Source organism: Neoarius graeffei, chromosome 8 (genome assembly GCF_027579695.1).
Source record: "Neoarius graeffei isolate fNeoGra1 chromosome 8, fNeoGra1.pri, whole genome shotgun sequence".
Classification (NCBI taxonomy): Eukaryota; Metazoa; Chordata; class Actinopteri; order Siluriformes; family Ariidae; genus Neoarius; species Neoarius graeffei.
In genome coordinates, this window is record NC_083576.1 from 86,214,122 (window position 1) to 86,239,017 (window position 24,896).

The 24,896-nt window shown below is 37.7% G+C and overlaps 1 protein-coding gene across 2 annotated transcripts in view; it reads left to right on the plus strand.

Moving 5' to 3' along the window:
• Window positions 1–24,896, plus strand: part of kitlga (kit ligand a) — a 52,262-nt gene that overhangs the window by 11,832 nt on the left and 15,534 nt on the right. Inside the window, exons 1-4 of one of the 2 annotated variants that reach the window (XM_060928416.1) lie at window positions 4,547–4,645; window positions 18,844–18,951; window positions 20,461–20,517; window positions 20,992–21,147. In XM_060928416.1, the coding sequence (XP_060784399.1) occupies window positions 4,562–4,645; window positions 18,844–18,951; window positions 20,461–20,517; window positions 20,992–21,147 (405 nt within the window). In that variant the 5' untranslated portion in view covers window positions 4,547–4,561. Of the gene's footprint in view, window positions 1–4,546; window positions 4,646–18,843; window positions 18,952–20,460; window positions 20,518–20,991; window positions 21,148–24,896 lie in introns of those variants that run through there. The other variant, XM_060928417.1, reaches the window with a different exon arrangement.

Sequence of the window (24,896 nt, forward strand, 5' to 3'; positions counted from 1 at the left end):
AGAATAAATCAATAGATATGATGTCCATGCTAGGGCTGGGCAAGAAGACACAATATCAATATATTTTTTTAAATTTATTTATTTATTTGTGATCAGTTTTCTCATAAAACCGATGCTACTTTTATTTACTGTAAAGTCGATAAAAATCTGATTATTTTGTACTTTTTGTAGATTTTAAAATGACACAACTTATAAAATCAACATTTATGAATGAAAAGAAGAAAATTAAAATTAAGTACAAAAAAATTAACATCACATCAGCTGCTTACAGTTGGTTTGTAATTAAAAAAATAATAATAATTAATTAAATGAAAGAATAAATAGATAGATAGGATATCCATACTATGGCTGGGCAAGAAGACGTAACATATAGTGTCGAGTTTTGTTTGGAAAAATACAAACAAATTGTACTTTTTTTAATTTTATTTTATTTACAATTTTACAGATTAAGTCCAAACATCAGTGGCATCTAGTCAGTTTCTAATTATTAAAAATAAATTAATTAAATGAAAGAATAAATAAGTCAATATGATATCCATGCCAGGGCTGGGCAATAAGACAAAACATACAATATCGATTGATTATTTATTTATTTATTTATTTATTTGTGATCAGTTTTGTCACAAAATTGATGCTACTTTTATTTAAAGTCAAAAAATCTGTTTATTTTGTACTTCTTTTTAAGATTTAAAAATGAGACTACTTATAAAATGATCAAAATATTTACCAGTGAAAAGAAGAAAAATAAAATAAAAAAATTAAATACAAAAAATTATCATATCAGCTGCTTCCAGTTGGTTTGTAATTTTAATTAATTAATTCAAATTCATTGTAATTTTAATTAATTAATTGAAAGAATAAATAAATAGATAGGATATCCAAACTAGGGCTGGGCAAGAAGGCATAATATATATATATATATATATATATATATATATATATATATATATATATATATATATATATATATATATATATAGTGTGTGTGTGTGTGTGTGTGTGTGTGTGTGTGTGTGTGTGTCAATATTTATTTGTTTTGTTTGTTTGTAAAAATAATACACAAATTGTACCAACAGTTTCTAATTATTAAACATAAATAAATTACTTAAATGAAAAAATACATAAATAGATATGATGTCCATGCTCGGGTTGGGCAATAAGACATACAATATCTATCTATTTATTTATTTATTTGTGATCAATTTCGTCACGAAACCTGCTTGATTCTACTTTTATTTAAAGTCAATAAAAATCTATTTTGTACTTTTTTTTTAGATTTAAAAATGACTACTTATAAAATAATCAAAATATTTACCAATCAAAAGAAAAAAATTTAAAAAGTGAGTACAAAAAAGCTAACATCACATCAGCTGTTTCCAGTTGGTTTGTAATTTTAAAAAAATTAATAAAAATTATCACGGTATCAATGATATCCATGTTCGAGCTCGGTGATATGATGAGAATATCAATATAGTGATAAATCGTCTCCGTGATAAACTGTCACGTTTCTGAGACGATGTGGCTATCGTGAGATCATTTTGCAATTTTTTTTTTCAGATTTTTTTCTCCTTTTTTTTTAGTATTAATTTAAAATGTTTTGAGAATTGTAGAAACGAGTGTACACATTTTTATATGATGAATTTTTTTAAATCTACAGGATTTTTTAATGTGATACTGTTTGTAAGCAAATCTATATATCGTGATATGTTTCACATCTAGTAGAATCGTGATATAGTGTGTGTGGTATTGTCCCACCTGGCTATCTATCACACACCTTTCTCTGGTCATTGTTAGCGGTTGGACTGATTTCTAGCATGATATTTTTTTTCCCCACATCAAAGTTTTAGCTGTCCAAAGCAAAAAAGCAGTTCACGGCTGTACGACTAATGGAACATGCACCGCTCTTTGGCACTGCTGTTGTTCTCCAGCCCGATTATGTCAATGAGATTACGTCCTGAATGGCGCTTTGTTCGTCATGAATTCGGAGCCTGTGTCTGGACGGCTTGCTAAATTACTGAAGCGTAACGATCAAAGTGTCAGCTGTGTGTGAATCCGTGACACTGATCGAGTCCAGGTGCTCACCGCATTATCTCCGAGATGGACAAAAGGATGGAAAGCTAAATGTTTTCTTCCCATGTTATCTCTGTCCACATCGCTGTGAGCGTCTTACAGCCCGGATAAGGCCCTTTAGTTCGGTTTAAACTAAAGCTTCGGAGAAAAGAAAAAATAAAACAGAAAGGAAATTGGCATCTGTTTTGTTTCTGTTCGACCCATTTGAACGACATGCCTGCCCTCAAACATCTCATTCCTCATTCAGCCATGATGGGTTTTTTCTCTCATGGTCTTTATTCAAAGCTGCACATTTTGTTTGAATGTTTGTTTAGAGCGCCTTCTCCGAGTAGAAAGTGAGTCAGGACAGAATATATCCTCAAGGCAGCTCCGTAATCTTCACGTGCACGATCCTTGATTTGAATTGATATGATGCAAATTGAGCGTGTCATATCATCGAGAGACAAATAAGTCTGGACTAGCACACCGTCATTCACAGCAGGTTATAAAAGAATTCACGTGTATGTGCATGAAATGAAATTAGAAACAGTTCTGTGAAAAGGTGAGTTAGTCCAGTGCTGCTGTTTATTTCCCTCCATCAGGCACTAGCTACATTATGCTAATATGCTAATTAACATATTAGCTTTTATGTTCTGCGTTTTTGAGCATTTTGCCCCAGAACATGAAAACATTTAGTTGTAGTGGAAAGTACTGTAGATATCACCAAATCAAAATACAAACAAAGCGAAATCTAAACTGATATGCTAGTTATGCTAATCTGTGCTACCAGTTCACATTTTATAGCAAACATTCCAGAAATATTTTATTTTATTATATAGGCAAGTGTTTTAGTGGGAAATACACCACTCATGTTTTTCATCCAAGCTCCAGCCGGGACACGGAGAACCAAAACCGTGACCTAAATCTTGATATGTCACTCATGAGGAAATCAAGGAGTTGTTTTGATAAATTTGGGGACTTTTTGTTTGTGAATGTGTCGATATAATAAGAAAATCACATGTTGGCTTGAAGATATGAAGTTTATCTTCTCGTGTTGAAAACCTCACACGGATCTGAGTGACCTATTTAAAGAATATTGTCTGGCTTTTTTCGGGGTATATCAGATATACTCCATTCAGCTAGCATTATATTGAATGAATGAGTTGAAGATGAGTAGCTAAATGGAATATATCTGATAGACCACGAAAAAAAGCCAGTCTTTATTATTATTATTATTATTATACATACACATTCCTTTCAGGTGTTCAACACATCTTTCTCTTTCAAAATTCTCTCAAAATCTTCCGTATTTAGCAAAGCGAAGCAAACCTGATGGCCATGTTCGTTTACAAATTGTCACAGTCGCTCGCTAGTGCGGAAGTTTTACATCTCCGACGTGTGACGTCATGTCTTGACAACCGTGAAATATTGTAAACCATATTCAACGCTCATTCTCCATTGGGTAGAGTGACGTACAGTAATGCACGTAGGATAAGCGATATGCTAACAATATTGCATGCTATAAAACCAAATGAATGAAACCCGCTAGAAGGGAATAGAACATGTTTTTATTCCATTGAAAAAGTGTCCTGTATGGATAAATCACTGATATTTCACTCTGATGATGTCACTCCCAGTGTTTTCCCGCTGACTAGAGGCGCGTTGTCAAAATGGTGAACTGGTTCAAAATGAAAATTCTTTTGATCAACTTGCGGGTGTTTTTTTTTTTTTTTTTGTGTGTGTGTGTGTGTGTGTGTGTGTGTGTGTGTCCATATAATATAAAGAACATTGCATGGTGGTGCAAATATCTGAAGTTTATCTTCTTGTTTGCTTCACTCACTCATGATCATGGGCGCCGCCAGGGGGGGAAAGGTTAGAACAATTCTAGGGGCCCAGCACTGCCATGGGGCCCTTTAAGGGGCTGATAATATGCTTTTAATGATTTTAATAAGACTTTTGAAATAACAACAATGCAATATTCCATCTGGTAAAATGAGCTAATTGAACAAGGTTGTCTATTTCTTGAGTTCTTCAACATATTGTCATTTAACCCTCCCCCTTTTGCGAAATGGTACGGTCCAGTTCTGGTAGAAGCGCGATGCATTAAATCTGTGTGCTGATCAGTGCAACGCTACTTGCTGCTGTGTCGCAGTGCAGCAGCCAGCCAGCCAGCAGTGGAGTGCGTACAGTCTATGATCGCTAAACATGAAGAGTGGCTGTCAAAAACGTAAAGAAAGGCAGCTGAAAGCTGAGAGGGACCGGAGAGGCAGGCAACTGGTCACTCAGTTTTTCCCAAAGAAAGGTAGCTATCGCTCACATGTGTGTTCAAAATATTAGCGAATGGTAAATGAACAGTATGAACGTGGTTGGATTAGCCTATCAAGAGAACACTTTTACAGTTTGTACAGTGACATTTTTTCCATTTTAATAACTGAACTGACTTGTGTGATAAGATGAAATATTACGTTATGCTGGTGCTAATAACTAGTGCTAATAACCAGTTTCATAACTAATGGGGTGCCCTAAATATGCACAGATTCAGCCTCAGGGGGACCTCCGCCCTACCAAACCACTGAACCCCCCTTTGGAGAAGGAGGTAAGCAGCAATACAACCCATAAATGCTTTAGGATTGAAGTTTTTAATGAGCGAGCGCCATATACAGTTTGCTAGATTAAAGTGTTGCTAATAACGGACACCAGTCAAGTGTTTGACATGGTTACGTGTGTGGAATGACGTTTTCATCTAGTCCCTGGTAGGTTAATACATAAAATGTAATAACAAAGTCACAAACTCAAGGTCCATGGGCTATCAAAAGTCAAATAATGACAATAGTGCAATTGTGACGAGGGTGGGCAAAGTTGGGGGGCCCAAAATTCTAATCTTTCATGGGGCCCAACATTTCTGGCGGCGCCCCTGCTCATGATATATACAGTGGTGCTTGAAAGTTTGTGAACCCTTTAGAATTTTCTATATTTCTGCATAAATATGACCTAAAACATCATCAGATTTTCACACAAGTCCTAAAAGTAGATAAAGAGAACCCAGTTAAACAAATGAGACAAAAATATTATACTTGGTCATTTATTTATTGAGGAAAATGATCCAATATTACATATCTGTGAGCGGCAAAAGTATGTGAACCTCTAGGATTAGCAGTTCATTTGAAGGTGAAATTAGAGTCAGGTGTTTTCAATCAATGGGATGACAATCAGGTGTGAGTGGGCACCCTGTTTTATTTAAAGAACAGGGATCTATCAAAGTCTGACCTTCACAACACATGTTTGTGGAAGTGTATCATGGCACAAACAAAGGAGATTTCTGAGGACCTCAGAAAAAGCGTTGTTGATGCTCATCCGGCTGGAAAAGGTTACAAAACCATCTCTAAAGAGTTTGGACTCCACCAATCCACAGTCAGGCAGATTGTGTACAAATGGAGGAAATTCAAGACCATTGTTATCCTCCCCAGGAGTGGTCGACCAACAAAGATCACTCCAAGAGCAAGGCATGTAATAGTCGGCAAGGTCACAAAGGACCCCAGGGTAACTGCTAAGCAACTGAAGGCCTCTCTCACATTGGCTAATGTTAATGTTCATGAGTCCACCATCAGGAGAACACTGAACAACAATGGTTTGCATGGCAGGGTTGCAAGGAGAAAGCCACTGCTCTTCAAAAGAACATTGCTGCTCATCTGCAGTTTGCTAAAGATCACGTGGACAAGCCAGAAGGCTATTGGAAAAATGTCTTGTGGAGGGATGAGACCAAAATAGAACTTTTTGGTTTAAATGAGAAGTGTTATGTTTGGAGAAAGGAAGACACTGCATTCCAGCATAAGAACCTTATCCCATCTGTGAAACATGGTGGTGGTAGTATCATGGTTTGGGCCTGTTTTGCTGCATCTGGGCCAGGACGGCTTGCCATCATTGATGGAACAATGAATTCTGAATTATACCAGCGAATTCTAAAGGAAAATGTCACAACATCTGTCCATGAACTGAATCTCAAGAGAAGGTGGGTCATGCAGCAAGACAACGACCCTAAGCACACAAGTTGTTCTACCAAAGAATGGTTAAAGAAGAATAAAGTTAATGTTTTGGAATGGCCAAGTCAAAGTCCTGACTTTAATCCAATCAAAATGTTGTGGAAGGACCTGAAGCGAGTAGTTCATGTGAGGAAACCCACCAACATCCCAGAGTTGAAGCTGTTCTGTACGGAGGAATGGGCTAAAATTCCTCCAAGCCGGTGTGCAGGACTGATCAACAGTTACCGGAAACGTTTAGTTGCAGTTATTGCTGCACAAGGGGGTCACACCAGATACTGAAAGCAAAGGTTCACATACTTTTGCCACTCACAGATATGTAATATTGGATCATTTTCCTTAATAAATAAATGACCAAGTATAATATTTTTGTCTCATTTGTTTAACTGGGTTCTCTTTATCGACTTTTAGGACTTGTGTGAAAATCTGATGATGTTTTAGGTCATATTTATGCCGAAATATAGAAAATTCTAAAGGGTTCACAAACTTTCAAGCGCCACTGTACATTCACAACTCAAAGAGAAACTTCATATCTTCGCTCCACCATGTAATATCCTTTATCTGTCTTGCATTATATTATCCATACACCCATCCATTATCTCTAGCCGCTTTATCCTGTTCTACAGGGTCGCAGGCAAGCTGGAGCCTATCCCAGCTGACTACGGGTGAAAGGCGGGGTACACCCTGGACAAGTCGCCAGGTCATCGCAGGGCTGACACATAGACACAGACAACCATTCACACTCACATTCACACCTACGGTCAATTTAGAGTCACCAGTTAACCTAACCTGCATGTCTTTGGACTGTGGGGGAAACCGGAGCACCCGGAGGAAACCCACGCGGACACGGGGAGAACATGCAAACTCCGCACAGAAAGGCCCTCGCCGGCCGCTGGGCTTGAACCCGGACCTTCTTGCTGTGAGGCGACAGTACTAACCACTACACCACCGTGCCGCCCCGCATTATATTATATTATATTATATTATATTATATTATATTATATTATATTATATTATATAGATGACTGATAGTGCCAGTGAAACTACCATATAGTGTGTGGGTCATTAGCATAGGCACTAGCTAAACCCAGCCTTTTTAAAGTGGTAGAGAAAACAAAAAGCCACTCAGAAAGCTACATAACGACTTCATTCTAACAAAATATAAAATAAAAAATAGAAATTTCAGGGCTGACCATTACAATCAGCTCTGTGTCTCAGCAAACAGGTAACAGGTACAAAAAGTAAATCTGATTTTCCAGCAGGAACGGGGGAGGGGCATCTTATTCACCAGAGCAGCTTATTGTTTGGAAAATTTGTCCATTAGTTGTGATTTAATGATAAAAAATGATAGATAGTTATCTTTTCTTTTTCATTCATTCCTGTGGAGTATTGGTCGTAACAATATCGTTAGAAAATCCTAGATCAGATATCATGAGTTAAACAAACAAAAACTAATCTGACCTGATTGTGTAACAAGCTAATGTTTAAAGTATAACTATTCTGCTATTTATTGTTATGTTAAGATTATACAGTGATATTTTTGTTTATTTTTCTAATCAGGCTGAGGGACATGACGATACGATGTAATATCAATATCGTGATGAATAATGTAACGATTTACTTCTCTATGATATCGTGTGTATCATCATGTAAAATCTTTTTCAAACATTTTCATTTTTAACAAATTTAATGAATGATTAATTCGAATCTATCTAAATTTTTAAATGCTACTTTTTTTAATTATACCAACACAAAGGCTGGACAATATAATAAAACAAAACAGCGCACAAACAATGAACACAAGATGTACGACCAAGGGAAGAGGTCGATGTTCAAAGTGCAGATTAAAACCTTAAGTGATTCATACAGTATCAGTGATTTGTACTATATATGCCATACCAGTCAAAAGTTTATACACCCCCACTCTTTCATGGGTTTGTTTGTTTGTTTGTTTGTTTGTTTGTTTGTTTGTTTGTTTGTTTGTTTGTTTGGGTTGTGGGTTTTGGGGTTTTTTTTGTTTGTTTGTTTTTTGTATTACCATTTTCTACACTGCAGAACAATACTGAAGACACCAAAACTTTGAAATAACATCTGGAACACACACGGAACTATGTGACATACAAGAAGTATTAAAAATTAAATTGAAAGTATTTTTAATATTAAATGTTATGATTTTACAATTTTTTTTTTTCTTTTTCCTCCTTTTTGGTGTTTTGCTTGCAGTTTATTCACAAACCTGTACATCATGGTACATATGTGTTGCAGAAGTATCTTTTAGTATTGTGATGCAATATTTTGGTCATATTGCCCCACCCCTATTTTTGTCCATTTCATTTTTTTTAAATAGTGAAGAGTTTATTTGAATATGAAAAGAAAATATTTGACATTGTTTCTTGTAGTGTAGTTGAAGGTTTGATCAGTTTCATTTTAATAGCCAGTGAAATAGTTCAACTATATATATATATATATATATATATATATATATATATATATATATATATATATATATATACACTGTGTGTATATATATATGGACTTTTTTGTGGGTTTGTTTGTTTTTAACCAAATGAAATATCAACCAACAGATTAAAAACTGTTTCTGGTTTGAGTTTGTATATTTTTTTTTTTGTATTTAGAGATTTATTCCGAACAGTATAGAAGATATAAAACAAACAAAAAAACAAAAAAGTAAAAAATGCAATCATCAAAACATCGTCATAAACAAACAGAATAGCGTAGCCACAAGGCAGTAACATAATAATGTTCGGAAAGGATTAGGAAGAAGTAAATAACTTATCAAATACTAACCCTCTATACCACCGTTAATCAAACATCACTTTCCACCAAAATAAACTATATATACAAAAGAAAACAAAATCAACAAAAAAAGAAAACATACCAACATACCAAGACATACCAACATGGTATAATATCGACCAAATCAAATCATATGTACAGATACTTATGTTATGCATATATACACACATACAATACATATATACAGTACATACATATACACATACCTATAACTATACACATCCATACGTACACGTACACAGACACCCATCTCATAATTATGCATGTTATGCTTATATATTATATACAATACAAACAAAAGTTTATACAATGTATTTGGGCAATTCTTCAACAGAGGCTAACATTATGAAATGATTAATATTGCCTTAACTTGTCAGCTCAGTGTTATTGCTAAAGTATGGAATCCAAGGCAAAATGTACTGAAAACCATATTTAAAAATCATCACCCCGATTATAGCGAAGTTGCTTCAAAAAGATCTTGGTTTGAATTTTAAGAAATGAAAGTTAATTTTTTTCTAACGTAATTTCGTTACTGACTTTTCTTTCCTCATAAAAGATTTCGCATTTGGAGTTAAACAGCCAATTTTTCTATGCTTTTTTTTTTTAGGGTCAAAAGATACCTCATACAGTGTGAAATTTTATTTAATACCATTATCTTGAGTACTGCAATGAAAAAAGTTTACCACATTTTGCTGTGAATGTAATTCTGTTACTGAAGAGCTACCCAATTAAAGAAATTAACCGCTGAAGATCTAGTATTGTTTGTTTGAATTTCAAGATCGGGTTGGTTTTCACTTGGAGAACTTTTTTTTTCTTTTTTTTTTAAGTCCCTCTTCAATTTGGAGCATGTTTAAAACGACTACACAGTTTCTGATTCAAATATTTTATTCCCTGGAGTCTGTAATAACAGTCCAAGGACCACATACTTTGTCCATTCCTCATATCAACTTTGACAAACTTAAGTAATCGTTGTCCAGATGAAAAATGAAGCATCAGGGATGAATCTTGTTTCTTGGAGTGAAAACTGTCCATTTAGTTATGAATCACTTCTCTGCTTCCTCTCTTCGTGCCTCATCCTTTTGGCTAGCAATGTTTATGTAAAATACTTGGCCCCTTAGCTGATTAAAAGCAATCCAATATGTCTCGTTTTTTCCTTCTTCATCAGCTCCGGTAAAAGACCCGACCTGAATCATGTGCTGGGCTTTAAAGAAATCCAAAAAAAAAAATCCCAGAAATGAACATGCTGAGCTGGATTTGTGATCCCTTGGGGAGTATCAGCTAAAATTCTGCTCTAAGATCAACTAATATATCAAAATGTGAATGTTTCCACCATCTCCATAAATCTCTCTCTCTCTCTCTCTCTCTCTCTCGTTCCAGTTTATTCCTATTAATGTTTGACAGATTTATAGTTTATTGCGAAGTGTGGGGGATCAGTGCTGCTTGACATAGCTAAAGACTCCAGTAAAGTCTCAGAAGGCTTGTAATGTCTACTGCAGTGTGAGCACACACTTAATGATGGAGGAAGTTGGAGTGTTTGCTATAGCACATGCCATAAAAGCCACACTGTAAGCTTCTTTTTTTGTTTGTTTTTTTCTTGCTTGACCGTTTTCATAACATTCTTCCATCTATCCATCCATCCGTTATCTCTAGTGATCAAGATCATGGGGGTACACTGGAACTGATCCCAGGCTTTGGCTGAGAGATGGGGTTCACCCCGGGCGGGCAGATCGCCAATCTCATTTAATAATAAACAAGTGCATTTCTTCCAGTATTTTATTAAGCCATGGTAGTAATGCAGGTTTATACAGTTTATAGCAATGTTTTTGCGATGTTTTCATTATCCTGACATTTCCTCGCACTTTGCTGTGGATTATTTGTGAATTAGAGAGAAATTAACATCAGAAATTCCAGACCAGGTTATTCAGAGATGTACTGTTACACTTTCAAAGCCTGGTTGGTTTCTGGATTGTAATTACAGAATTTTTAAAATAATACATATATATATATTTTTTTAAAGGCATTTGGAGTGAGAAATGGTCAAATTGCAAAACGTAACTAGACAGAGACTGTGACTAAAGTCAAAGTAATTTGTGCTAGCTGTTACAGACCGGGCCATCTGGTCACTGTACTCTATAGATCTGGAACAGTAAGAGATAGAGAATGATGCTTAGTGAGGAAAAGTGGCACCCTGCTGCCCTAAAAAAAAAAAAACTGATGGAAAAAATCATAAAATTTGACAGTTATAAGCAGACTGAAAAAAATCCTGTTTTTCATGGATCATTGCGGGTATGGAAGAGCGATAGTTCCACTAAGAAATACATATATTTTTTTAATTTCTGAGAAAAAAACTCAGAATTTTCGAGATTAAAGTCAGAAATTTCAAGAAAAAAGTCAAAAATTTTGAGAAACAATCTCAAAACTTTTAAGAAAGTCAAAAATTTCGAGAAAAAAGTCAATTTTTGAGAAAAAAGTAGCAATTTTCATGGAAAAAAAGTCGAAAATTTTGAGAAAAAAGTCAATTTTCGTCAAAAGTTTTGAGAAAATAAACTCGAAATTTTCAAGAAAAAAGTCACAAATTTAGGCTACCAGGAAGTACCAGGAGTGCGAGTGTGTCTCAGCCAGAGCCATGGAAGTAAGAGTTCAGCCATTCCCATTGACCTTAATGGTCCATTTTTTACACAGCAATGGCGGCTCATGGAGCCTTTGACACATAGATCGCCATTGACATAGTTCCACTAGTTCCAGGAAGTGGCCGTAGAACACAGAAAGTGCGGTAAAGGTAAATGTAATTCATTTCTACTTAATCTTTGCTTGTTACATAGTGGTTCTGTGTTAGTCTCTAGCAAACAGAAAGCCGCTGCCTAGAAGTATTTGAATCTACGTGAATCACATCACCAACCGACTTCCTGTACCCCGGTTGTCACAACTCTGAATTCCATGGCTCTGGTCTCAGCCATTCATGTCTACCGGCCGCGAGTGAGTGTCACTTCCATATGGAAGCCCGCCTTCTACAGATTTCTGACTTTTTTTTTCTCTAAAATTTTGACTTTTTTCTCAAATTTTGACTTTTTTCTCTAAAATTTTGACTATTTTCTCAAAACTTTTGACTTTTTTTTCCTCTAAAATTTTGACTTTAATCTCAAAAATTCTGAGTTTTTTTCTCAGAAGTTTCCAAATAAAATATAAAACCCTGGCCCTATTGCTCTGCCGTATTCCGGATCAGTGATCCAAATCAGCACCAAAAGTCATAGCAATGTAATTCTTCATGTGAAATTTGGTGATGATTGGTTGAAAACTGAGGGAGAAATGGCATCCTAAAAAACATTAGGATAATAATAATAATAATAATAATAATAATAATAATAATAATAATAATAATAATAAAGTAAAAAGATCCTGAGTGAGAGTAACAATTTGCGCCAGTGCTGCTTGCGCAAATTAATGATAAATAACAATTTAACCTTCTTAAGAGCCTTACTAAAAGTGGAGTAATGTTAGATAACTAAATTATGACTATTTTATGTGCTTGACTGATATTTAAATAAATTCAGGAAATAAATAAAAAATAAACATTTTTGTTTAAATATGTTTGATATTCAGGATTCTAAAATGTTTCAGAAATGTGAGATTTTTGACTGTTTTAAGAGAAGCTCAGGTTTTCCTCAAACCTTCTCCCTTTCACTGAAACACATGTTCAGACGACGCTCCTGTAGATTTTATCTCAAGCCGGATCATCAGGTTTTACACAAACTTGCGCGGATTTTGTTTGACTAATTTTTGCTTGTGATTGTGGGTGTGAAATGAAAAGAAACAATGTTCTCACAAGTGTGATTTTTATTGTGTGTAAAAAAAAAAAGAAAAACCCTGCCGTGTCCTCGTTCACCCTCGGTGTCTCCTTCACCTTTATATTTATTTTAGATCTCGCACATAGATCAGAACAGTCATGGGTCAAAAATCCAGCACAGATTATCAGGCTAAACCAGCTGTCGAAAACCAGTAACATGCAAATGAGTTTGTCAGGAGGGCTATTTGTTTTTTAAACCGGTCAGGATCTGCTATCATTTAAAACAGTAATGTTTCACAGGTATCACTGTTATTTTTGATGTTAAATCAGTAAAACTTGATGTGTTTTACATTGCATGAGCAGAGAGGCATGTCATCGGTACTGCAGGGCAATGTGGTACGTTAAGGGAACGTTTTTATACTTTTAAAAAATCATTTAAAGTGCTGATGACACATTTTTGACATCTTTGGCGATGTTTTATAACATAAAAAGTAATTCCCGATGATCCATATATTAATTCACGAAGGCGCCTATTTTACAAGTTATGATAAAAAACGCGACTATTTGGGCAAATTTGACGGGGCTGCAGCACCCAGGAGACGAAGGAGGAGGAGGAGCTATATGACGTCAGCGAAAGAACCTTCCTCCTAACTTACCAGTTTGTTGTTGATGCGACAGGTGTTCAGTTTGTCATTATTAGTATTATTATTATACATTTTATATATATATATATTAGTTATTATGCCTTCGCGTTGTGTTGCCGGCTTTTGCTCCAAAACCTACAAGGATGGGGTAAGTTTATTCAAGTTTCCCAGAGATCCCGAGCTGCATGCGAAGTGGGTGAAGCAAGTCAGGCGCACTCGTGACAAGTGGGAGCCCTCACCAACATCCGTCCTGTGCTCTGAACACTTCTATTTGGATTGTTTTGACACCCTTACCAGCTTAAAAGAATCTCTTGGGTGTTCAGTTCAGCACAAACGTGTGTTACTACCATCAGCAGTGCCTACCCAGTGTTGCCAGATTGGGAGTTTCCCGCCCAGTTGAGTGGTTTCAAGTGCATTTTGGTGGGTTTTGAACATATTTTGGGCTGGAAAACGTCAGCAGTATCTGTTGCCAGATACTGCTGAAGTTTTCCAGCCCAAAATATGTTCGAAACCCACCAAAATGCACTTGAAACCGCTCAACTGGGCGGGATTCCTCCCAATCTGGCAACACTGCCAGTATTCCGGAGGGGGTCTACTAGTAGCTATGCCGGATCCAAAGACAGTCCTCCTGTCAGAACATGTGTTGTGAAACGACATAAGATAAAGGTACGTAGAGCTATAGATTCTACGTGATAATCATAAATGTAATCATAAAGTCGGCGTGATATCAGTCATGTATTTGCTTGTGAAAGCTTGCGGCTTTCATGTAACTGCCGCCTAGCAACGAGAGGCAAAGGGTAAAGAGGGTAGGCTATCATAGATTCTATTCGGAAGAGATCAACACAATTCTAGACTCCCAGAAGAGGAAGAGCTAGCACTAGAGAGTTCACCGGCGTTTTCATGCGCCATTTCCATTGAGTAGAACCAGAGTAGAACAGCCAGTGAACCGCAGCGTGTTCTTCCGCTGACGTCACAACATGGCCGCGAGCCACGGACCCAGTTTTCTTGCGCTGTGCAATTAAAAGTTGGATATTTGTGTAACAACAGCTTCTTTTCACGTAATTATAACAGAAATCTAACATGTTTGCCATGTTGTATAGTTTATTTAAGAAATTGCATAGAGTCATGTTCGTGTCATCAGCCCTTTAAGGTGTATTGATGTACTGTAAGTACATTTAAAGCTACACGACGTGCATGTCTTCACGTAACAGATAGGTACATACCCACCAGTGAATCGGCCAGTCATGTGGCAGCTGACTTCTTTATTTACTTAGGCCCTTCACTCCCTGCGGTGCATAGGCCATCAACAATTCTTTTCCAGCACGTACGATCCTGGGCCCTTCTCCCTACATCCATCCAACTTAATCCTTCCTCCCTTAGTTCTTTCTCTGTATCTGTCCTCCAGCTGTTTTGCAGCCATCCCCACTTCCCCTTTCCTTGAGGGTTCCAGGCCAATGCCTATCGTGTGATGTTCGTCTCTGATTTACGCATGGTGTGGTCTATCCAGTCCATTCCTTCTCCTTATCTGTAATGTAGCAGTTTCTTCCCCCACTTGTTTCCATAACTCCTCATTGGTAGCCTTATCCTGCCTTGCAATATTCTCATCAGATAACTGTTGATAACGGTCTGTTTTCTTACTGGAATTCTTGGTTGTCCTTCACGTCTCTGCCCCATACAATAACCCAGACTTCACATTTGACGTGAAAATCCAGAGTTTGGTTTTAGTTGTAAGCTCTCTGTGGCAGCAAACAATGCAGGTCAAGAGCTTCAGTTTATCTTCATATCAAACATCACGATGGAGACAAATCCGATCTCTGTGACTTCAATCAACCCTGGCATGGTTAGTCTGACTATTTCTGAAAATGCTGATCTTCTGGTGGACGGTGCGAAAAACGAGCAGCTCTGAAAACTCGTTGATAAGAGATGTCCGAGGAGAATGTCCAGAGCTGATAGGAATATGACGGTAACTTCAATAGCCACTCTGTACAGCCGTGCTGAACAGAAAAGCATCTCCGAATGCACAGCATGTCAAACCTTGAGGCACATCAGGTTCCACTCCTGGATGTTGTTAGCACCTCAAACTTTATTTCTGAAAGCATTTTTGAGAAAATCATTCCAAAATACACACCATTGGAACCACAGATCTGATATCAGAAATTGGATACAGCTTCAAAAGGTTCTAAAAGACTGTTAGCTAGAATAGCAAAGAATGCATTTCCAGCTTCAGGTCTACTGAAGGTGTTTATGCACAAGATAGATATGAGGCATCTACAGATTTCTAACCACAGTATTGAAGTAGAAATTCGAAAAGTTTAAAAATGTGAAAAATTATAATTATACAGGTTTTACCTTGAGAGGTGTGTGTGTGTGTGTGTGTGTGTGCCGTTTTAAAGCTTTAAACGAATTATAGTGCGTCAATAAACCCTAAATGCAGTGGCGTAGCCAGGATTTTTTACATGGGATGGCCAAAGGGGGGGCCAAGGATATACAAGGCATGGCCATGCTGTGACTAAATAAAGGGGGGGGGAGTTCCGGGGGTCCTCCCCCGGGAAATTTTGAATTAGCTAGATTTGATTTCTCACCAGTAACACACAACATCTCTATATTTTCATGTAACAGACAAACATTAACTTTAAAGTTGTATTCTGCGGTTAGAGTGAGCAAAATGATTCACAAACTCATCCAAGGCTCAGCTAGACTCCACACTGAGCAAGCCTAAGTTGTTCAATCTACTGTCACCCATTGCTTGCAAGCACAGTCCTCCCTCGTCTTTTGAACACAATTATTGTGCAAGTTCACTCGCATGAAGGAGTTCAAAGTTCAGTTCATACTAAACACACTTGAGCAGAACTCACTAGGCCAAGTCAGTGAAAGCCATTGGTTTGAAAACAGGATAGAAGAATGGTCAAACGCTAAAAGACAGCTAACTTGCCGAAGTAATTTTCTCTTTTGAGTCGTACAATCGAAACCCACCGACGTTTTGCTTTCTGTCTATCTAGTATCTATCGATGTGTGCACACAGCACAAATCCCACTGTAGCCGGATATCTATAAAGACGCATATTTATCTATACGGTTGCATTTACATGTAAATGAAGGTTTCAGTCACTGAAAACGGATACTTTCGAAAACTCCGGGCAAAGTGGAGATTTCTGGAAACTCTGGAGATTTCTGGAACTCTGAATTGTCTGAGGACAGAATTGTAACTGTATGTCTACAAAGTGAGAAAACTTGAAGAGAGTATAAGAGATGAATAACTTGCATCCCTGATGACTATGAGCCTTCTAGAGCATGACTATCTGATACCACCACCGTCACGACAACCTGCTCATCCACCTGCTTCTTGAATGCGCGAAATGTTTGTGTGCTACGGTAATTTGCATCCCTGCAGAAACCAAATAGGCGGAACAAAAATCCAGCGGGCGGAACTAACATTTCGTGGGACATATCAGTTTTATAAATTTTATTGTCCAGCCCTGGGGTGGCCAGGGCGGGGCCAAGGCGTGCCCTGGGGTGGCCACGCCCCCCGGCCACCCCTTAGCTCCGACCCTGCATGTACACTATATCCATATCTCAAGGTTAAAAAAAAAAGAGAGATGGGCTACTTCATTGTTTGTTTGTTTGTTTGTTTGTTTGTTTGTTTGTTTGTTTGATCTGAATTTTCAGAAGCTTTAAGTTATAGCACCCTATCATTATGGAGTGATTGCAGCAATGGCTAAAACGAGTGAAGTTAATCTTATTATTTGATTTTTAAGCTACTTGTAATGAAATTCTCTACAAATGGTTGTGGCTTCAGTTGTTTCACGGTGATGTTTAAAGTGTAATTTGTTGTGTCTTGAGTCTGAATATTGTTATCTTGTGGTGGTGATGGTATGCTTGATGGCATCACCACACAAGCAAAAATACAGATTAGTTTTTGTTTTTTTCCTGAGTCCATAGACACCAGGATTTGTTTTTACCCAGATAGAATAAACCCACCAAACAAAATGAATGAAATATTTTGTTGTCTGGCTCTTTCATTGATAAAAATGAACTCGTGTTGATGTGGCACTTAAAAGCTTGACTTTATAGACTTTGTGATGTCTCCAGGTAAAAGCTCCTCGCTTTGGTGAATGTATCTCCTTCCCTTTCCCTTCCTCTAATGTTGTCATTGATACCACCTAAATCAAGACCAAGTCATGACCGAGACCAAAGTGCATTGAGATGAAGACATGACCAAGACTTTGAGGTGTTGATCAAGTCAAAACCAAGGCTTTGGGGGGTTGAGATCAAGTCAAAACCAAGGCTTTGGGGAGTTGAGATCAAGTCAAGACCAAGGCTTTGAGGGGTTGAGGTCAAGTCAAGACCAGGACCAGAACAGTGTGTGAAGGGAGGGGGGAGGGGTGACAGCCATTAACAGTAATGAAAATTTAAAATTAGCAAATGAGTCACGTTATTGGTCGCATTTGAAGCAGGAAATTTTACATCTGATCACAGTAACAATGTTAACAAATAAATCAGACAATACACAGGCAGTTTAGTGAAATCCACACAACTGTGGTCTTGACCGGTCTTGAAATAAAATCCCGAGTCCTCTACATCTGAGACTGAGACAAGACTGAGTAAAAATGACCAAGACCTTCAAAATGTTGTCTCAAGACCAAGACCGGTCTTGAGTCCTACAACATTACCTTCCTCCATAGCCAAGCTCTCGTGAAGTTTGAAAAGGATTTTTATCTCAAGGTTAAGAGTTAATCTGCGCAATGACGAGTAACAAGCTGTGATCAGAAGAGCATTATAGTTAAAACCTGCTGTGAGGAAATCTCAACCACCTGTATTTCTTTGGATGGAGGAAGCCATGGCCTAATGGTTAGAGAAGCAGCTTTGGGACCAAAAGGTTGCTGGTTTGATTCCCTGGAGGAGCAGGAATGGCTGAAGTGCCCTTGAGCAAGGCACCTCATCCCCAACTGCTCTCCAGGCTGCTCGGGGTCTGTTGTACATCAGTCTGGATAAGAAAGAGCGTCTGCTAAATGCCTGTAATGTAATGTATTTTCCAAAAAAATACTTCAGAGGGAGGGCGGCACGGTGTTGTAGTGGTTGGCGCTGTCGCCTCACAGCAAGAAGGTCCGGGTTCGAGCCCCGTGGCCGATGAGGGCCTTTCTGTGCGGAGTTTGCATGTTCTCCCCGTGTCTGCGTGGGTTTCCTCCGGGTGCTCCGGTTTCCCCCACAGTCCAAAGACATGCAGGTTAGGTTAACTGGTGACTCTAAATTGACCGTAGGTGTGAATGTGATGACCTGGTGACTTGTCCAGGGTGTACCCCGCCTTTCGCCCGTAGTCAGCTGGGATAGGCTCCAGCTTGCCTGCGACCCTGTAGAACAGGATAAAGCGGCTAGAGGTAATAAGATGAGATGAGATGAGAAATACTTCAGAGGCCAGGACAGAAATGCGAGTCGACTCTGATGTTAAAAAAACAGTTATAACTAGCATTTTTGTTGCTGTTGTCTAAAATTATCCTCTTCTTTGTCATTTTCAGATTTGGATACGTACTTGTGTCCATTTGTTGCTTTACATCACCGTTGCTGCCTATCCCAGTGAAATCGGAAATCCCATAACAGATGACATCAAGAAAATTTCATTACTGGTAAGAGTTAAACATCAAAACGTGCCTACTTATTGCGGGGGATGTACGCGTGCTCTGTTTTCGAGCTTCTGAGAGAGCCGCGAACGCCTTCGTATTGTCTGCTCATGACAGCTCGGGTTGTGTTTTTTTTTTGTTTGTTTGTTTTTTGTTGGGGGGCTGTTTTTTTTTGTTTGTTTGTTTTTTTGCCTCAAACCAGGAGTTTGTGACAGACAGGGAGCTGACGGAAGAACAAAAGCAGCAATGAATCACAGAAACTTCTATGGAGTTTTTAAGGAATTAAAGCACTTAGAAAGTTCAAGTTGAAAAGTTTGAAATCTAGTGGGCGAGACTGACAGACTTTCACAACTTCATGCCCAGAGCAATACAGTGGTGTGCTTACACACGTACTCAGACTTTCATTTACTGAACTTTTTATAACTGAGGAAATAAACCGAATATCAATCCATTTTGAATAGGTGTAGCAAAAAATATAAAAAGAAATGGATTAGACTTTATATTTTGTACAAACTTTTGTACAAGGTTTGATCTTAAAATCAGTATTTTTAGAAACCAGAAGTTGAACACGCTTTTCAAGCAAATAGTACAGTCTCTTTTTGCATTATCTCTCATCTTGTCTTGTCTTGTTTCTCAAGACAGGAAATTATTACATTTCAACACACTAAACAAGTAAACTATTAGTGAACTATTTGCTAAATATTAACAGATGGTTCATGTTACTGCCAGCAGAATGAGTATAATGTACACTGATCAGCCATGACATTATAATCACTGACAGGTGAAGAAGTGATTAACATTGGTTATCTCATTACAGTGGCACCTGTTGAGGAGTGGGATATATTAGACAACAAGAAAGAGAACAGTCAGTTCTTGAATAAGTTGATGTGTTGGAAGCAGGAAAAATGGGCGAGCGTAAGGATCTGAGTGAGTTTGACAAATTGTGATGGTGAGATGACTGGGTCTGAGCATTTCCAAAATGGCACATCTTGTGGGGTGTTCCTGGTATGCAGTGGTTATTGCTGACCAAAAGTGGTCCAAGGATCCAACCGGTGAATTGGCGACAGGGTCATGGATGTCAAAGGCTCGTTGATCAGCACCTTTCTGTTTTAGTCAGCATGAACTTTTTCACCACTTTGTGCTACAGTAGCTCTTCTGCAGGATCGGACCACATGGGCTAGCTTTTGTGCCCTATGCGAATCAATGAGCCTTCAACACCCATTCACCGGTTGTCCTTTGGATCCTTGGACTACTTTTGATCAGTACTAACCACTGCATACCAGGAACACCCCACACGATGTGCCATTTTGGAGATGCTCAGACCCAGTCATCTAGCCATCACAACTTGCCCATTTTTTTTCCTGCTTCCAACACCTCAACTTTGAGATCTGACTCCGTGTATGTTTGCAGGGGGAGGATATGTGTATGTGTTCTGCCCTCAACCTCCAGAACTTCCTTCCTGCTTATTATAAATCACACCGCCAATTTTACAGCATGTTTTTTTGTTTCCATTAGAAACAGAATATTCCGAAAGACTACAAGATCACCGTACAATATTTGCCGAAAGAAGTGGTACGTCATTTACAGACTGTTTTTTTTTTTTTTGTATGAATGTGAATGCACTTGTAAAAAGACTCAAATGACTGTGTAAAATTTCTAAACAAAAATTTAAATATGTTATAAAAAATTGTTAAAGATAGGAGCATATTGTAGAGCTGGGTGATATGACCGAGTGAGGATATCTCACTTTTCTGAGATATCATGATGGGGGTTTTAAAAATAATTAAAATTTTACAAATTTTTATTTTATGCTTTTCAGAATTTTTGAAAAATAGTAGTTTTTTTATGTATTTATTTATCTTTCGACTGACATGACTTTTGCACATGTACTATGCCATGATGTGATATTTTGGTCATATCCCCAGTCCTAGCGTATCATTATAGTATCACTACAGTGTAGTAGTCTTTCATATCACTGCCAACATCCTAATAAAAACTGTGAACTCATGGGAATTTTTTTTTCTGTTTTTTTTTTTTTTCCTTCAGAGTGGTATGTGCTGGGTGAAGCTCAACATATTCCACTTGGAGGAGAGCTTAAAAGACCTGGCCCAGAAGTTTGGGAATATTTCCTCCAACAAAGATTACATAGGAACGTTTGTCCAAATGCTACAAGAAATGCGATACATCATTGGACATGGCTTGGTAAGTTCTTATAACCTCTCACTGTTGTGTAAATTATTTAACATGAGCAAAACTCTTTCAATTAAAGTGAGACTGCATTTCAGATTTTTCAAGTCTAGGTCATAAAAAGAATTTTCCCCGACACCCAATTATTTTTGTTTAGTGGACCAAAAGCTCCTGAATTCAAATCACAGACTTCCAATTTTATTAGTTTTTTTTAATAGAACAATTAATGAATTTATATGTCCACTTGGCTGTAAATTCTCCGCTATTTTTTCCTGCTTCACCATGACCCTATACAAGATACACCATGCATCACGTCACATGGTGGGCTTTCCCCATTCGCTCAAGGCATTGTGGGATACAAATTTGAAACAGGAGAGAAAAATGGAGGACACGAGTGTGCGAATGAAACATAAAAGACCGACTACAGTAACGGAAAGAAAGCGAGAAGAAAAGACGTTATGTTATATACGAAGGAAAGGAAACGCAGGACCAAACTAATAAATATCGGCGCTCAGCGAGCACCTCGGTGTGATCAGCTGTTCGTTTAGCGACGGAATGATGGAACTGTCAGTGCACGCTCAAAGGGAAACCTGCGCATGCGCACACACACACACGGACTTCCTCTGTCTGCTTGACTGCGCGAAGCGAGTGATTTCATGCACGTGATTTGCTTTAATCCCCTCAAATTAAATAACTTCCCAGCCACAGAACAGAATGGCCTGATATTTTGTGAGATATTACAGAAATAAATAAACATATATCACAATGACGGCAGCACGGTGGTGTAGTGGTTAGCGCTGTCACCTCACAGCAAGAAGGTCCTGGGTTCGAGCCCCGTGGCCGGCGAGGGCCTTTCTGTGTGGAGTTTGCATGTTCTCCCCGTGTCCGCGTGGGTTTCCGCCGGGTGCTCCGGTTTCCCCCACAGTCCAAAGACATGCAGGTTAGGTTAACTGGTGACTCTAAATTGACCGTAGGTGTGAATGGTTGTCTATGTGTCAGCCCTGTGATGACCTGGCGACTTGTCCAGGGTGTACCCCGCCTTTCGCCCGCAGTCAGCTGGGATAGGCTCCAGCTTGCCTGCGACCCTGTAGAAGGATAAAGCGGCTAGAGATAATGAGATGAGATATCACAATGACCACATTTCAGAGGGAACTAAATTTCACTGATTTTATGAAATCAAAAGGCCGACTAGCTTTCAAGTAAATTTTGATGTTGTACTGTATATAAGTAAGGAATAAAATGCAATGAGGGAGGGGAGAGTTATGTTGTACTTACGTCTGACTGTTACAAAGCGCTGATACTGGAGACTCCTTCCATAAATGCTACATAAACATCTTGCATCCAGAAAATTTCACTGTTTGAACAATTAGACACGTATTTATGACATGTTCAACATCGTAGTCTGTGTGAACGAGCTGTTCCTATAGAAAGGTCAACATAATAAAAGGATAAACCTGAGTCGTCATCATCACAGCCACTATTATCGAAAATTAATCATCATCTCGTCAGTTATTGGCTTAAACCTGAATGATCTTGTGGAGATTTTGGTTCTGTAAAATCCTGAAAAAGGTTTCAACTCAAAGTGGGTGCGTCATGCACGGGTGTGTCGACATATGTTAAAGAAATGTAAGCAAGCTGCATTTTGTTTTTATCGATGCCAGGCAGCAGTTTTTATTCGTATCTTCAATGTGCACAGGAGGTTATCAGTGCGCTGCAGGTTAGCATAGCAGAGAACATCCTACACGTTGGCCACAAGCACATTCTTGACTTTATCTTGACTAGTCTGTGAGGTAAGGTCAGTGGTGTTGCTGGAGTATTGAAGAAGGACCGATTTTTCTGCTTCTCAGATGGTGGTAATTACACGTTTTGGGTTGTTTATTCACTGCCTATGCAGGACTTCACCTTTCACTGTCTAATAAACAGACCTACGCTTATTATGAAGTTTATTCATATAAGCCACAGAGTGAAAGACTTACCGTAGCAGTGGCATAGCCAAGAAGTAGGTGTTTAAAAGTAATGCCATGGCCTGATATCCAATCTAAGAGTCATCCAACTTTTATACACTGCATACATATAAATTATTATGCAAATATGTGGTCTTTTTATTTTTTACATTTTAATAGACGCAAAATGTTTATTATAAGTGATCCCAATTCATTCCTTACAGGAATGGTATATGTTCTATAAAGAAAAACGTATTTGTATCTTCGAAGTTTGCACAATTATTACGCAACTGGGAAATACATTTTTAAAAATTTCAAGTTTTTTTCAACTTATTTCATAAACTGATGAAATAAAACAATGAATTCCGTAGATTAACAGAGAACAAAAAAATTTTTAGTCTTGAAAATATGTTTATTTGTCATTAATATAAATATGGAGGTGATTATAGAAAATCATGCTCTGATTGGTCGAGAAATTCGGACTATTTCTTGATAATCACCTCAAGCGACTTGGCAAAATGGCGTCCAATCACTTCGTCACCGTAAGTGAGGAAGAATTACAAATGATGAAAGAAAATGCTGTTCCTAAAAGCACTAAAGATGCTCCAAAGTTTAGTCTAGAACTATCCAAAGGGAAGGTGGGGTTGTGATTTATTTTATGGATTTCAAAACACAGTATTTTCTGTGTAGATAAGTGACACAAGTCTGCGCCACAAAGTTATTACATTTCCTTTTGAAGATTGAAATAATTTTTTTTAATATGATTTTTTTTAATGGTCACCTGTATATTTACACTAAAACAGTTATCCATCTCAAGCTCAGTGAATATCGGTTATTATTCTATCCACATTCACTGGATATGGACAACATTTCGTTCTTCTGTATACGTGGAAGAATGACAATAACGTTGAGTTGAGATGAAGTGAAATGAATAATTAATACACATTGATCTGATTAGAAGGTCGTGATTTTAAATCCCTGCACCGGGAAGCTTACCTGAACCCTAAACTGCTTAATGTGAATGAGATAAATGTAAATTATTCTATCCACATTCACTAGATATGAGCAAATGTGCACTCTGATTGGCTACTCTACTACTAGGATATCAGCTCATATACTGTGAGTAGAGAAAAACAAAATGGCGGAGTGTGTTGCTGAACCAACCGAAGACGAAATAAAAACAACTTGGAAAACAAAACCTCTAAAAAAAAAAAGCAACAAAATATGGAATGAAAGTATTTGATGGTAAAAACGTATTTTTGTTTATTTTTCAATTATTATTATTATTATTATCGCATTTTTCGCAAATTGCTCCTGTCATTTCGCCAGTTTGTTTAAATTCTAAGCGGAAATAATTTTGTCAGACGTTTTGTATAAAGGTTTTTTGTTTTGTTTTTTAATCAAATTTGGAAAAAATAAAAATGCTCCATTTCTCAAAATCCAGTGAATGTGGATAGAATGAAACAGTTATTCCACTCAATTTCAGTGGCACCTCGTCGGCTATCAGCTCATGTACGACTCGATTTCAGTTATTATTCACTGATATTCACTTCGCCTTCAGAGAATAATTGTTAAATATAGCCACATTTCTTATCTAACACTTGTTTTAGTCGCTTTTTTTTTTGGTTGGTTCGTTTTAAAATTGGGTGTGATCACATTGAACTGTAGCCATCAAGAGAGATTCCCGCAGGCTGTTCACAGTGAAATATCCTGCTTTCCTTGGCTATAAATCTCCCTCTTTCAGATGGAAGGCCCACAGGTTTTCAACTGAGTTCAAATCAGGTTATAAAGGAAGCCAAGTCATGATTTTACCATCTTTGA